Source organism: Mytilus galloprovincialis, chromosome 14 (genome assembly GCF_965363235.1).
Source record: "Mytilus galloprovincialis chromosome 14, xbMytGall1.hap1.1, whole genome shotgun sequence".
In the NCBI taxonomy this organism is placed as follows: Eukaryota; Metazoa; Mollusca; class Bivalvia; order Mytilida; family Mytilidae; genus Mytilus; species Mytilus galloprovincialis.
The window spans coordinates 46768019-46783450 of NC_134851.1; the positions used below are offsets into that span (position 1 = coordinate 46768019).

At 31.2% G+C, this 15432-nt stretch overlaps 1 protein-coding gene across 5 annotated transcripts in view; it reads left to right on the forward strand.

The window, feature by feature from the left end:
* The window catches only part of LOC143059261 (uncharacterized), a 58318-nt gene that overhangs the window by 23637 nt on the left and 19249 nt on the right, over positions 1-15432 (forward strand). For 3 of the 5 annotated variants that reach the window (XM_076232742.1, XM_076232740.1, XM_076232741.1), the window contains exons 5-8: positions 412-531; positions 5645-5696; positions 6493-6569; positions 8464-8665. In XM_076232742.1, the coding sequence (XP_076088857.1) occupies positions 412-531; positions 5645-5696; positions 6493-6569; positions 8464-8665 (451 nt within the window). Of the gene's footprint in view, positions 1-411; positions 532-5644; positions 5697-6492; positions 6570-8463; positions 8666-12290; positions 12378-13660; positions 13726-14959; positions 15127-15432 lie in introns of all 5 variants that reach the window. The other 2 variants (XR_012973454.1, XR_012973455.1) reach the window with 2 other exon arrangements.

Here is a 15432-nt window from a genome sequence, read left to right on the forward strand (position 1 = left end):
AACAAAAAGGCATTGATACATGTACGTGTACATGTTCCCCTAAGAAATAGTAAAAGAAAAAGAAAAAAAAAAAAAAAAAAAAAAAGAAATAGTAGTTTTATTTTTGAAGGTGAATTTGTACATAAATTGATTTGATCTTCATTGCAAAATTTTCAGTAAAAAAAGGAAGGCGTTAATAATATTTCCGACTGATTTTCTGACACTAAAATGCATTTATTATCCTTTAAAGATCTACAAAGGATATAGATATTGACTTCGCTTTGCAGTATAACGAAAATTTAACACACAAAAAACAATAGCATAATTTTTGTCAGTAACAATTCACTACCACATGGAATATTTTCACGCTATGTAAGAAGCTGTTGTGGGTATACTTGTGTTAAATCTTGTTTCTTATTTTCACTTTGATAGAAAGAAGAGTAAAAAGATGAAGAGAATGTTATGTGATTGCACAATCACTGACGAAGAGAAGAAATGTAATGTGGATGCCTGCGGAGAAGATTGCCTCAATCGTATGTTGTATATAGAATGGTATGTAGTGTATAATATTTTAAACTTAAGAAATAATTCATGGAAGCCATATATTGTTGGAAATTTACACATGGCCTGGGCCGTGATTATTCGAATTTTATCCTGAGCGTTAGCGAGGGATAAAATAAACGAATATCACGGCCCAGGCCATGTGTAAATTTCCAACAATATATGGCTTCCATGAATTATTTTGATTCTAATAGGACAAATACGGTCATTAAAAAACTGAAGCGAGGGTGGGTATGCTGTGTGTGTGGCTGTTCTTTTTTACTCCCTGCTAGATAAAGCTCAAATATCTTTATAAATATGTAGCTTGCGTAGGTTAGTTCGTGAATAACTGCTAGAAAAAAAACTTTTTAATTCTTTTAATTCTCAAATCCAACATATGCCATTTTTAATTTACATGTTTTTCTCGTAAGCTTCCGTTAAATCCAAAGTTGACATTTTGTAACTAAGGAGCCGCCATGTTGACTTGCTGAAACGAGTAAATATGCGAATAATGCAATAGAAAAGAAAACAAAACAAAACCTACCTCAAAAATCAGTTTTAATACAATATCATACGAATTCCGATGGTTCACGCAACAGACAACTTTCAACTTTAGCGGTTTCATTTGTATGACGTCATGTTTTGAAATGACTTAAATGCGCCAAAAAGATTAATAGACTTTCGCGGAATTTTATTTAATCTTTATTTTGTTGATTTCTCCGAGATCTTGTGCATTAATTCTTTTTATTATGCATAAGAATAAGAAAAAAAGTTATTTTGTCTTTTTTAAATTGCCCTTTTTAAAACAATAAAATCGGCAGAGGGTCTGCAAATAGGTTCCAATACATGTAGATTTACGTGGGAAGTATATTGTAACGGCCATTATTATGTATATCTCTGAGTCTGCGCTAAGTATATTTTATCGAGAATTTTATCACAGTGTTGTTTACAAAGCTAAAGAAGCACGTCATATTAGAATATTAGATAAGTCTAGGAATTTCGGTGGAAAAAGGAAAAAACTTAACAAACACAGTAGCAAATACAAAATGTAACTAAAAAAGTACTGCTTGTTTGGAAAACTTTTGAAAGATGGATTTGTTGGGTACCCAGTCTACCATACTGTTAGGACATTATTTTTTTCAATGGATATAAATTTTTGCACCCTTTTACAATGTTTCAAAATATTATAAGGAGATGTGGTATGATGGCCAATGAGACAACTATCCACTAAAGTCCAATTGATGTGAATATAAGCAACTTAACACATCAAACTTAAGATTTAAAGTAATAACTCACTGAGATAACAGTCCATTGCTAAACATATATCCATCTACGACACATTTTCATTCAGATGGATAACTTTAATGGTACTGCAAAAATTTACCTGAATTAAAAAGAAATTATGCTCAGTGGCAAATATTTCATGCATATTTACTATGATATATATGAAAGCTTTATCTTGCACTGAAGCAAGAACTTTATTAAAGCTTCTACAATCTTGAGAGATCAGATCGCATTGCATATTTTACAATGTTAGTCCACCATTTCTGAATATCACATTTCCTTGAAATTTTGACGCCACAAAAGAACATGTGTGCAGACTGCAGTTGATGTATTGCGTTAGAAGGTCAGTTGTTATTTCTCAAATCCAAGTAATGATTACATTCATAAAAAAGAAAGAAGAGAGGTGAAGACAAATCAATTGAAAGATGGTAAAATCATTTAAAAGTATATACATGTAACTCAAATATTAGTTTTATCCTGTATATACCTTGAAAAAAATTTTAAAAGTCAGAATTATTCCATTCTGAAGACAATTGCAGATATAACAAAGGATATTGCTAACCATCATATACGTGTCTGAAACCAAACAGCTAAAACTTTAAACTTGGTCTAATTTATCACAACATACAGTTGTGATGGAAACAAATGATATGGTTTGCATTTTATAACACAAAATCACTCATTTAAAAAAAAACATTGTTGAAGAAATTTCCAGACTAAAAAATCTTCCACTTAACATTTAAAATCGTCAAAAATGTACACAAAAATATAACATTTGTCATTTGACTGGTCACAATTTTCCTTATGATTAAAAAAACAAACTAAAAAAACCGAGACACACATTTGATTGGTTGATCTGTAAGGACAAAATTTGATGCTAATTCAAAATTTTATGTTAAGAGTTTGTCTTAATACATCACAAAAATCATGAATAATTGAGATGGAGAGTATATATATGATCAAATAAATTGAAATGAAACAAGGGAGTATGTCAAAAGAGACAACAACCCGAAAACAGAGCAGAAAAGAGCTAAAGGTCACCAATGGATTTTCAACACTGGGAGAAAATCCAACTGACTATTTAATTTATGAGAAAAATATTTAACTTCAGCCTTTGATTATGAAGGAAAAGATATAATATTGCAAGCATAATCAGTCAATGAGATTTTACTTCCTTCCTTCATTTGTCCTTCTTCAAAACAGAAAACCTGCTTTAAATCACTGTTCATCTATGTGTTACATTTGAAATATTCACCTTCTGAATTTTTGTTATAAATCAACTTCTCAGTACGTAGTACTTCTGAAGGTAGGTGTTACAAGAGGCAATTTATTGTGCAATCAAAAATAATTACTTCATACATCTTTATTTGCTGTGAAACAGTTGTGGTTAAATTGATTACTATTTATAAATATCCTGCAATTGTGAGTTATACACAAACAGTCATGGAGTTGTTTTGTCCGTTGTAAAATCAAATCGCTTTGATTTACCAATGTATAATAGAAACAAAGACCTCACAACTTTTCCTTTTAAAGAGTTGTTGAACATTTCCGTAGTAGAATGAAAATAATAAGAAATTGGATGTTTGTTTTCAATTTTATTGTACAGCAGCCGTTGATTTATTTCTTAAATTAAAAATAAACAAATTTAAATCTGATTCTGAATATCTTCTATAAAACAGAAATCAGCGAAGTGACATATTAAATTGATTTTTGATTTTTTGATAAGAAGAGATGCTTACAATGACATCCTGGTATCTATGATGAGTTTATATGCTACATAATACACAACATTACCAATTCAGTTTTTGACTTTGTGACACAATAGAGAACTAGAGAGTTCCGCAGAGTAAAAACGATGCAGACTAAGATATCATGTGGGTCTCATTGGGGTCTAAGCGTGACGCGGGATTGCCGATTTTTGGTAAGCGTGTCACGGGAAAGTCAAATTATTGTGTCGGGAAAACGGGAAATGAGGTCTAGCGGGACCCGGGGAATGACAAAAAAATCAGAATTACTGACGTACATAGTGTAAGGGGGATACGGGAATCTGACAAAACAGTAAGCGGGATCCGGGATCGGAACGCCCTAATTCCAATGAGACCCCCTATCATGAATTTAAAATCTTAAATTATTACAGTTTTATACGAAGAAGTTGCATGCAATTTAATAACTGAAAGTGTTAACATTATTTTATAAAATGTAAACTTAAACCATGAATTAATCTTTGGAAGAATACAGAGTACAAGTCTTATGTGTGTGAGACAAAATGATACAAAAAATAGTGATAAATGAAGAGTTGAAGAACCTAAGAAAACTCACCAGTAGGTAGTAATTGGCACTCAAGTTTTGATTCACTGTAGAGAATAAAAAAAAATGACCAGGGTCAAGAAGTCAACATGATATAGAGTAAAAAAAAACAAATGAAGAAAAGAGAACTTTTGAACTCCAATATAAAACAATACCAGCCTATAGTATTCATATTTTATTTAACATCATCATGATCATACATGTATGTAAATTTGAAATTCACCTTATAAATGTAACATTTTTTAGCAATTATATTCTTGAAATAATTCAGTCAGATTTCAAACTAGTTTCATTTTATTGAAAACTGTTGAAGTAATTATTTTATCTTGGAGACAAATTATCTATAGACAGACATAGTTGTTGAAATGCATCTCTGTCCCAAATGAGCCTTGATCACTGGCCTTGATAGTGTAGAAAAGCAGATGAGCTCTTTCTGGCTGGAAAAAGATGTCATATAGTTGATGTGTGATCAAAGAGAATCCTTCTGTCAGAGAAAGATAACAGAAAAGCATGTATTGGTACATGAAGAAGATCATTTATGTTACCAAATAAGATTGAATATTGTTGGTTGCTAAACTTAAATCGGTGGGAAAATTGCAGGGCAAAACAACACTTATTTGTAAAATAAGTTGAAAGACGTTTACAATATATAAAAGAAGACGCATGAAAAGTAGCAAAAAACGAACCTAGTGCAAAACGAAAAAGGCACTCGAAGATAGACAACAAAAAACCAATTCAAATTAAGAGCGAGACGAAACATAAGAAAAAATTATTGACAAAGAACACAAAAATCAATAACAAAATGGCAACAGCGTGCATATGTGTACAAAACAAAACAAATAAATTTTAAAACTGCAATTATTAAGGTGGTACCCAACACTTTCACTAAAATAAATTAGGCTCGTTTAATTTTCATAAAATTTTGACAAAGTATTTACTTTGACCCTTTAACAAAAATATAAAAATTTCAAAAATTTTGAACCAACAGTTTTGTCAGAAGAATTACACTGGTTATATAGTAGTTTGACTAACACCCATTTTGATCTTTGAGAAGCTTATTATTCCCTTTACATCACAACGTAATTAAAACGTTAAGCTGATTTTACAGAGTTATCTCCCTGTAGTGTTAGGTACCACCTTAAAGAACCATTGGAATATGTTAGATTCTGCATGATGAAATTAGTCTGCTTATTTATAATAAAACATCCAAATGTTAAAAAGTAAAAACAATTTTTATTACATTCAGTGTTGTTTTATGATAGTATTTTTCAATAAAACAATATCTGTATTTTCATGCCACTATCAATACAACTGATCTGCTTGGTTGGCATGGAGATATACTCAGACGCGTAACCTGAGAAAATGTCATTACAAAAATCTTAACAAATAGTCACCAAAGGTAGTATAATTATTTATTCATTCATATTTTATTGCTACACATAAAATATTAGAATGAAAAAAGATTTCATGTATATTTTAAATACCTTAAGTATAGTTTAATCTAAATATTAATGTTTATATTTTTATTTTATAGTGGCAGCAGATGTCAGTGTGGCGAATTTTGTACCAACAAGAGGTTCCAGAAGGTGAGCTTTTATATTCATGCTGATTTTTTTTTCAAATATTAAGCATGTTAGGGACTATACCAGTAATAATTTTTATGTAGGGTAGGAAGGGATGTTATATTTTTTATGGGTTATAGCTCATATATGCATATGGGGGATATCTGCACTTGGTTTCATAGAGTAAAACTAATCCCTACCCTCCCTCATTCATATTAATGGAACAGTCCTAATTGTAATTCAGATAAATATATGGGAAGTGATTACAAACGAATTCATCCCAGTAGTAGTTGTTACAGCAGGAATCATTTGTGTGTTGACCTGATTTCTTGTGTGATAATTCCATTTTGATTGCAATTATTAGCTTTTAAAAAAGCTGAAAGCTATGAAATTTTAAAATAAAATCAATCAAGCTGTTTCCATTCAACAATTTACAAAACTTGCAATTTTTGTACAGCTTTTTAAAATACAAATTAAAATAGAATTAAGCATTTGAAGAAGAAAAAAGGGAACATATATGTGGTTTCTAGTATAAATTTTCTCTTCAATTTTAGATTATTATTGGTTTACTACAAACATGACAAATATTGATATTTTAGACATAATTTCATTATTATACATATGTCAGAAAAGAGGATTAGAGAATATCAAGTTCATATATTAAACATTACTTTTAACCATAAAAACAAAGTATTAAGCACAATGTAGAAAAATATGGGCCAAGAATGTGACAGTCAGTGCCTATATTTTCTGAAATTGCAAAATTTAAGTCGAAATACAATGACTTGATTTTTACGAGTATTTTTTTATTTTTCTTCAGAGACAATTTGCTGATGTAGATGCTTTCAGAACGGATTGGAAAGGCTTTGGATTGAAGACAAATGCAGAATTACCACAGTAAGTACTGTTACAATTAAGCGCTAAGATAGAGATGCCCTTAAGAGAGAGCAATTTGAAAATGTAAATTTAAGATTTGTAAATGGTTAGAAGCAAAGGAAGAACAGACTGGGACTATTGATTTGCACACAAATAAAGCTTGATATAGAAATACTAACTACTTCTCCAAATGCAGTAGAAATTTGAGATTGGGGTGTAAATTTTTTATGCAATTTTACATTATTAGGGCCCCGCCGACGGCGGGTCGCCCTATAGTGATCAGTCTGTCCGTCCGTCCGTCTGTCCGTCCGTCCGTCTGTCCGTCCGTCCGTAACACTTTCGTGTCCGCTCCATATCTAGAGAACCGTTATGATTTCATACTTAATACTTAACATGATTATTAACCAACACCAGAGGGTGTGTCATGTTGTATGTACAACTTCCTAGGTCAAAGGTCAAGGTCAAAAACTTTGGTTTCAGTTGACAACCCCGTGTCCTGTGGTGAAGATCGTGTCCGCTCCATATCTAGATAACCATTATGATTTCAAAGTTTATACTTGACATCCATTTTAACAACCACCAGAGGGTGTGTCATGATGTATGTACAACTTCCTAGGTCAAAGGTCAAGGTCAAAAACTTTGGTTTCGAGTTGACAATCCTGTGTCCTGTGGTGAAGATCGTGTCCGCTCCATATCTAGATAATCGTTATGATTTCAAAGTATATACTTGTCATACATTTTAACCACCACCAGAGGGCGTGTCTTGATGTATGTACAACTTCCTAGGTCAAAGGTCAACGTCAAAAAAACTTTGGTTTCAGTTGACAACCCTGTGTCCTGTGGTGAAGATTGTGTCCGCTCTATATCTTGAAAACCGTTATGATTTCAAATATTATACTTGACATCTATTTTAACCAACACCAGAGGGTGTGTCATGATATATGTACCACTTCCTAGGTCAAAGGTCTGTCTGTCTGTTGGTCTGTCCATCGCTAACAAATTTGATCCACATTATATTTTGAGAGGACAGCTGTTATTATTTCATACTTTATACCTGACAAACATTTTCAACTTAACATATATATTAACCAACACAAGAGAATGTGTCATAATGTATGCATCCTAGGTCTAAGATCAGTCTGTCGGTCTGTCCATCTGTTCGTTGTTCTTAACAAATTGTGTCCGCTCTACCTCTCGAGAACCATTAATATTTCATACTTTATACTTGGTGGGTCATAATATATTGAAGGCATAATTCTAAAAATATGTGACAAATATCAATTGGGCAGCACCTTTAAACATATCGTTCAAACATCAATCCATATATCCAGAAGTCACCTTAGAGTAGTAATCAATGAGTTCACATCATGCAGTCATATCACTATTATACTATGAAAGTAAGATGAGAATATTTATCAGTTTATTCTAAAAATATGTGACAAATATCAATTGGGCTGCACCTTTAAACATATTGTTCAAACATCAATCCATATATCCAGAAGTCACCTTAGAGTAGTAATCAATGAGTTCACATCATGCAGTCATATCACTATTATACTATGAAAGTAAGATGAGAATATTTATCAGTTTTAACTTAAAATCTTAGATCAAAATCACACATGAGACTATGTAATAACTTCAAATAATGCTTCATATCAGATTATCCATACAACTTATTTACCCCACGTTATTGACAGCGGGGCCCACAGAGATGGCTCCCATCTCAATGATATCTAGTTATCAGTAACCTTCTAACGTGCTGTGCACTATTTTACTGTTGATTAAAAGGAAAAGAAAGAAGGCAGCAGTATTTGCTTGTGTATATGCTTTTAAGATATGTTAAGATTCCTTTGAACAATTGTAATAATGATCAGTCACAAAAGAATACGATAACATCTGTCTAAATATTTTATAGTGGAGATTTTGTTATGGAATATGTTGGTGAGGTTCTGGACTACAAAACATTCAAATCGAGAACCAAGCAGTATGCTAAGTCTGGGGAAAGTCATTTCTACTTCATGGCACTGAACGCAGATGAGGTCATTGATGCATCATACAAGGGAAATGTGTCACGCTTCATTAACCACAGTTGTGACCCTAACTGTGAAACACAAAAGGTTAGTGTTTTTTTTGACAGTTTTATGGGGTTTTTTCGGGGTCATGTGTATAACTAGAGGTATTCCATAAAAGCACATATTGTTAAAAAGTAATAATAGAGAATTCAAAATTTGATGATTTTCATTGAAATTATTGGTTAATAGTGAGGGCTGTTCCATTAAAACATACATGGTACCCAGGGAAGGCACTTTCAAAACACATTGACCACCCATAGAGGCAATTTTAGAGTCCTGCATATGTTTAAACTCCATTAAACATAGTATTTCACACCCACCCATAGTGGCATATTTAAGTTGCTTCCCTGGGTTCCATGTATATTTTTATTGAACAGCCCTGATACTAAGAATCATTTTAAGATGTTGTAATTGATGAAAATTTTAAATGAAGGCATTTTTCTTTTAAGATTTTGATTTTGGCATAATGATGTTTATGGAATATCTCTCAACATTGCTTAATGGGTAATTTAAATAACTACAAAATGTACTAGAAATCTCTACACAGTGAGATTTGATTGAAATCGAAATTGGGGGGGAAAAAAATGAAATGTACTTTTGTTGCAGTTGAAACTGTTTTATTATTGATTGATGTTGATCATCATATTCGACTTTGTAAACTCCTTGCAATATTAAAAGTATCAATTAATGGTGAATATGGTATCTCAGAGGAAGTTTTAACCTCAAAAAGCAAATATTTGATAGCTTCACTAGTGACAATTTACCGCTAAGTTTATAATTTCAAATATGAAAGATCTCCCAGAACTCTATCTTTATCTGTTAGAAATTATATTATGTCAGTTAAAATTTCTTTTTGAAAATAGTTAACCCTTCAAGGTCATATTGAATCTATAAACTGATAATCATTATGATTGGGCTAACAGTATATGTCTGCTGTGGATTCATTATTATTCTTTAGATACCATTTTTCGTAAAATTAAATTATTAAAGAAGAACAAATTTTCTATAGCTGACTTGGGAAAAACCATCAAAATAAAATATCTTCTTACATGTCAGTTTTCCTTAATCCACGAAAATTGGTACCCACATGAATAAATGAAATAAAAAGATAAAAAGCATCAATCAAGAACATGATAGAAAAAAAGTCCAAGAAACAATGACACAAAGAAAAGAGGCAAAAGCTGTCAACAGAATACTCCACAGAAAACTAAAGATTGAGCTACATGTACAATGAACTTAATAATGGGTTTTTGAAAAGTAAGCAGTTCTGCTCACAAAGTAACAATCATTGCATTACAATTCCTAAAATATATATCACAAGAAAAAATGCAGAAATTAAACAACAAAACAACCCAACCCCTCCTATGAACTTGGGTGCTCTCGTATGATATACTGTAACCAGTCCATTGTAAAACAAGTCTTGTAGATCTTTGCAATTAGAAATTGTGTGAAATTGTTAAAAAAACAGGGAGATAATCTGAAGATGTTACCCAATTTTCTCACAAGAATTGCATTTAATACATACATGCATTGATATCTGAATTTGCAGTCATGACAGTAATTTGTTTTATCTATGCTATATTGATTTGAATACTTGACTGTGAAACTTTATACAAAATTCAATACTAACTAGATTTAAGAAAACAGGAAAACATTTGAATTTGTTTTAGTTGTAACTGTTATATTGACTCAAATTAACCTGTAAGGGCTGTTCCAGAAAATACAATTTCCCCCCTCCAGGGACGGCACTTTTTTTTAACCCCCACCACCCACAGAAATAAAATTTAATTAGAACAGCACTCCCTTTGCATTTTGGTATTTCAAATACAACCACCCACATAATATTTAAAAAAATTGCCTTCCCTGGGGGGGACATAGTATTTTCTGGAACAGCCCTAAAACATTTCTTACTCAAGGAAAATACTGTTTTTATACTGTTAACAAGAAATCGAACATAACTTTTTTTATGATAAATACACTAAATTAAAAAATACTGTTGATAATTTCATTATTTGACTGCGAATCAGTGCTCTTTGACCACCAGCTACCATGGCAGTTATGTTTTCAAGTAATTGACATGTCTTTTTAATGTTATTTAATAGAACATCTGTCATCCAAAATATAACATACAGTAGATTTTCATTCAAGCTTATGCCATAGAGTACTATATCTAAACTTTCAATGGTACATTTAAGTACAGTGTAAATATAATGTGGAATCATGAGTATTCATGGTGTAATAAATTATGCTGATTTTATAGGTGCTTCTATATGTGGGATTTCATAATTAAACATTAAAATGTAAGATTATGGTTTTAACCAGCTCAAAATAACAGAACTGAATGCGCGTCATGTATTGAGTGTTACTTTTCTGTAAACAGAAAGTCAATGTGTTTACAATGAAATGATATTTTTTATGTCATAGAGATACAAATGATGCAGTTGCATTTTGAACCAGACACTTAGTATGATTAACCGATTGGGCAACTTTGTACATAAACTCGTGTCGTATCGAAGTACACCGTCATAAACTGTATCGAGATGCACGCGAAATATATATTATAGCAACGTAAAACAAAACCATGAATTTTTCTACACAATTTAGAATACTGAAATCATAATACTTACTTGTATAAAACAAGAAATACTAATTTATGCTATTTTTCACTGCTTTAGCTTCTTATCCAAATAATCAAAATTGAATGTAAAAATTTGAATGTTTTATTTTAAGATATTTGATTATTATTTTGAGGGGGCACTTTGATCACAAATGTGTTATATTGATGGATAGGATGCTAAGATATATATGAGCTTTGTTATTTCTAGCTTGCTTTTTTATGCTTTCAGAAATTATATATGCTTAGAGTGATTCAGTATGAGGACTATCATTTTAACAATTTTCACTTTCAATGCAACTGGTCATTTCAATTAGAATTATATTAAGAGATGAACAAAAGAAAATCATTCACCATTATAACTTATTTTCAATGCAACTGGTCATTTCAATTAAAATTATATTAAGAGATGAACAAAAGAAAATCATTTAAAATTATTCAGTCGACCTTTTCTGTAGTTTATTGGAGTATTTTTGGTTTCAAAGTCAATGATTTGAAAAACGTGTGCTTATTGATAAAATTAAATAGAATTGATCATTTGCAAATAAATGAGTTATCATTGTGAATATTTTTTAATGTAATTTGATCTGATTTCTTTTCCCTTTTCTATCAAATTGACGAGAGAGAGAGAGACACTACAAATTCAAATATACGTGAAAATGATAGAATGAGTATATGAACATCATCGTATATAATGTGAGGTTTATGTCAATGAAACAGTAACAAAACAACCGAAAGACATTAAGTTGTCAATATACTGATATATGTTCTTCAACAATAGACAACAAAATATATCAAACTCTATGTCGCCCTTGGTCAAGAATAGTTTTAAAAAATCTTAACCGAGAAATCAAAAATTTCCTCAAAGAAAAAAAAAAATGAATCAATACAAGATCCTGACTTGAGATTAGACCAGGTCTATGATATAATCTGTAAACCTCATTCACGATGCAAAAAGTTGTGGGAAAAGCAAATCGTACATGCAGTCAAACAAATGTAAAACAACACGGCTTTGATGTCCTATTAATAATGTTTTGATGGTTTTACTTTCCACAGCGACCTAGATATGGGTGACAACCTTTGTAGCTAAGGTGATGACCTTCTGATGGATTTCTCTTTTCTTGTCTATCAAGACCCTGAATGGTACATATCTATTGGTTTAGCTTTGATCATATTCGTCATGCTTTGAAGAAAAACAGTTGCTTTAATTTCAATTTTTCAACGATGCATGAATTAAAAATGACCTCTGCATTGTTCAAAACACCAACTACTGCTATTACTGTAACTGAAAACTACCTAGACTTAACACTAAAAAGAAAAAAACAGAAAGGAACAAACCATTTTAATGCTAGTAATATTGCTTGAAAAAAGTTATTTTAGCTGAGGCAAATGTAGATTAAGTACAAACTGATGGAATTATTATGATACATTTTCTTGTATACCTACTAAAATCTGAAATTTGTTAAATGTTAACTTAACAAAAAAAACGTTTTCAAGGCATTAGGTATCCTTCAACAATGAGCAAATTATCCGTAAAATATATGCAGCCACCAAAAGTATTAGTCTGCAGGTGGAAATCACACAGTTTTGAGAACGGCTCACTTCATTGAAGAATCTTTATAGATCAGAGAAAAATTTCCGACATAACATATGTAGATATTTTTTGGCAACTGGTCAGATGTGGTTCCAAATTTAATAATCACCTTGGCTTTTTTTTAATCAGACACTAAGGTTACATTATCATTGTCTATATGGTATATTTTATCTGAATTATAAAGTCAGTTTTTGATCCAGCAGTGGGCAGAATTTGATAGCTCCCTTCTAAATTGATATACACCTGACCCATAGCAAGAAAATATATATATTTATGGTTGGAAATTTTTCCTCTTTTCCATATTGGTTTGAACATTACATAATTTTAGTGAATTAATCAAATGATCAAAGATCAGAAATTTAATTCTATGATGGTTTTTACAATCAATGAAAAATATCGTGCACCACCGGTAATCATTTGAACAAGTTATAAAAAAATGAAAGCCTAAGGAGTAACTCAGATTTTCTATTATTAAATTTAAAAAAAGAAAGAAAGATAACTTGATGTTCTTTATAGGACATTAACCTGCTTAATTTCTACTGCAAGATTGTATGCAGGACACATTATAAAGTAATCAGTAAAATATAAGTTTCTATTGAAAGACACCGCTGTCTTTTCCGTCTCCAAATGAAATATATTTGTGGGGATAGAAGGAATATATTTCACAAGATTATATCGGTCTTGAATTAGGATGACTCTTTAGTATTAATCAGCAACCGAATAATTCAACAAATAGCGATATCATCACTTGTTCACACACACACCAAAACATGAAGAAAACTTTTGGAACACATTTTTAATGAAGACTTCCTGTTTTATTTACCCATGAAAGGAATTTCACAGTGCACTTTGGAGTGGCAGAAAATAGTATCTATATAGACGAAAGGCCAAGAAATGGTAAACTACAATACAAAAATATTACATAACAAACACAAAACAAATTAACAAACAAAAAAAGGATAAAAAGAGAGAAACAGAAAGTTGATGTTCATTGGAGATGCAGACCTGTTAAAATATATTGGACAAAAACACTTTCAGAGGTTTTCCACTTATAATTTAATCGAATGTTAAAAAACAAAAAGTGATCTGAAGTTATTTACAGTTTGTATCAAGGAACTTGTGCAAGTAAAAACATAAAACAATTCAGATAATGCGACAGATTGGATATGATTTCTTTCATACTATGTTTATCTTCCAACAGTTGAAAAATTTGCAAATTGGAAAAAGATGAGCTTTCAAAATCATGAATATATAGACATGGAATTATATTTCATTTAGACAGCAACCCAATGAATCAGAAAAAAACAATATGTAGATTTTGTTTTCATCTTCCTAGAAGAAAGTAGATAAATTTCTATCAAATTCCTGACTTGGCACATGAGTTTCCCTTTAAAAAAATGAACGATCATACACACACACACACATATTGAATGAATGCTTGACATGAAGGATATTTGAAGACCACATTATGGAACGAAGGATATATAAAGACCCTGCTGTGGAATGGAGAATTCAAGTTCTTTTAAGAGCACTGAATGTGAAAAACAAGACAATTGTATTTCGTGAAGAAAATGTAGGTTTCAGCAAAGAAGAACTTAATCAAACTCACAGCAGATTTGGTAAGAATAGATAGATATTGTCTTGTTGCGTAGCTTCTGAGGGAAAATACATTCATAATACCAACCGATATGGATGTTGTAGAAAAAACAAGGATGATTACAAATTCATTTATAAGTCAAAGGACATACCGACTTATTTTAAGGAAATACTGAAGCACCAAAAAGTGAGATTCACACTACACACTACAAAATATAGAAACAAGAATAACCAGCAATAGTAACAGAAGAGTACACTCGAGCCAGGTTCCGATGCAGAATAAATATAAAGATTTAGATAACACATCATTTTATACTCAAAAGATTTTGAATAGCAAAAAGTTTGAAGAGAAAAGTTGATGTTATTTATCTTCTCGGAAACAAATGTTAAGATTGTGTCACTCGGAATTCAGGACGGATTATACAAACGTTAGTACAACACCTTTACCTCCTTGCTTCTCACGTGTCACTTTTGCTTGAATATATACATTGTAAACTTTTTCTGATTGCTTATGTCATAGATGTCTTGTTTTCAGTCGTCCAAGAGCTCTCTTGTTTTCAGCGCAGGCTCCTGTCTTTGTGTTATATCTCTCAAGAGTGAAGATAGAAACTAAAAGATTGGGAAAGAATCAAGAAAAAGAATTAACGATTTAAATTGTAGATAAAAATTAACGTTTTGTCTTTCCATTTTGAATTCTATTAGGTAAGACCTCAATGTTTCTGTACTGAAGCATAAATACCTGTATATTAAAATGCAATAATTGTTAAAAACCAAAAGAAAATGTTCCACCAATACTGAGACGAATGTTTCAAAAGTATTGTTGGAATAGTTTCATATATCAAAAGTAGTTCTCATTTTGTCACTGTTTCACCACTGCTGAACATTTGTATAAAAAAGTAGTGTTGGGACAGTCAATGAGAAACTTCACATAAAAAAATCTAACTTGTAATGTTGATATAAAACTATTCCACCATGGCTGTATATATGAACTATGTACAAAAGTCTATG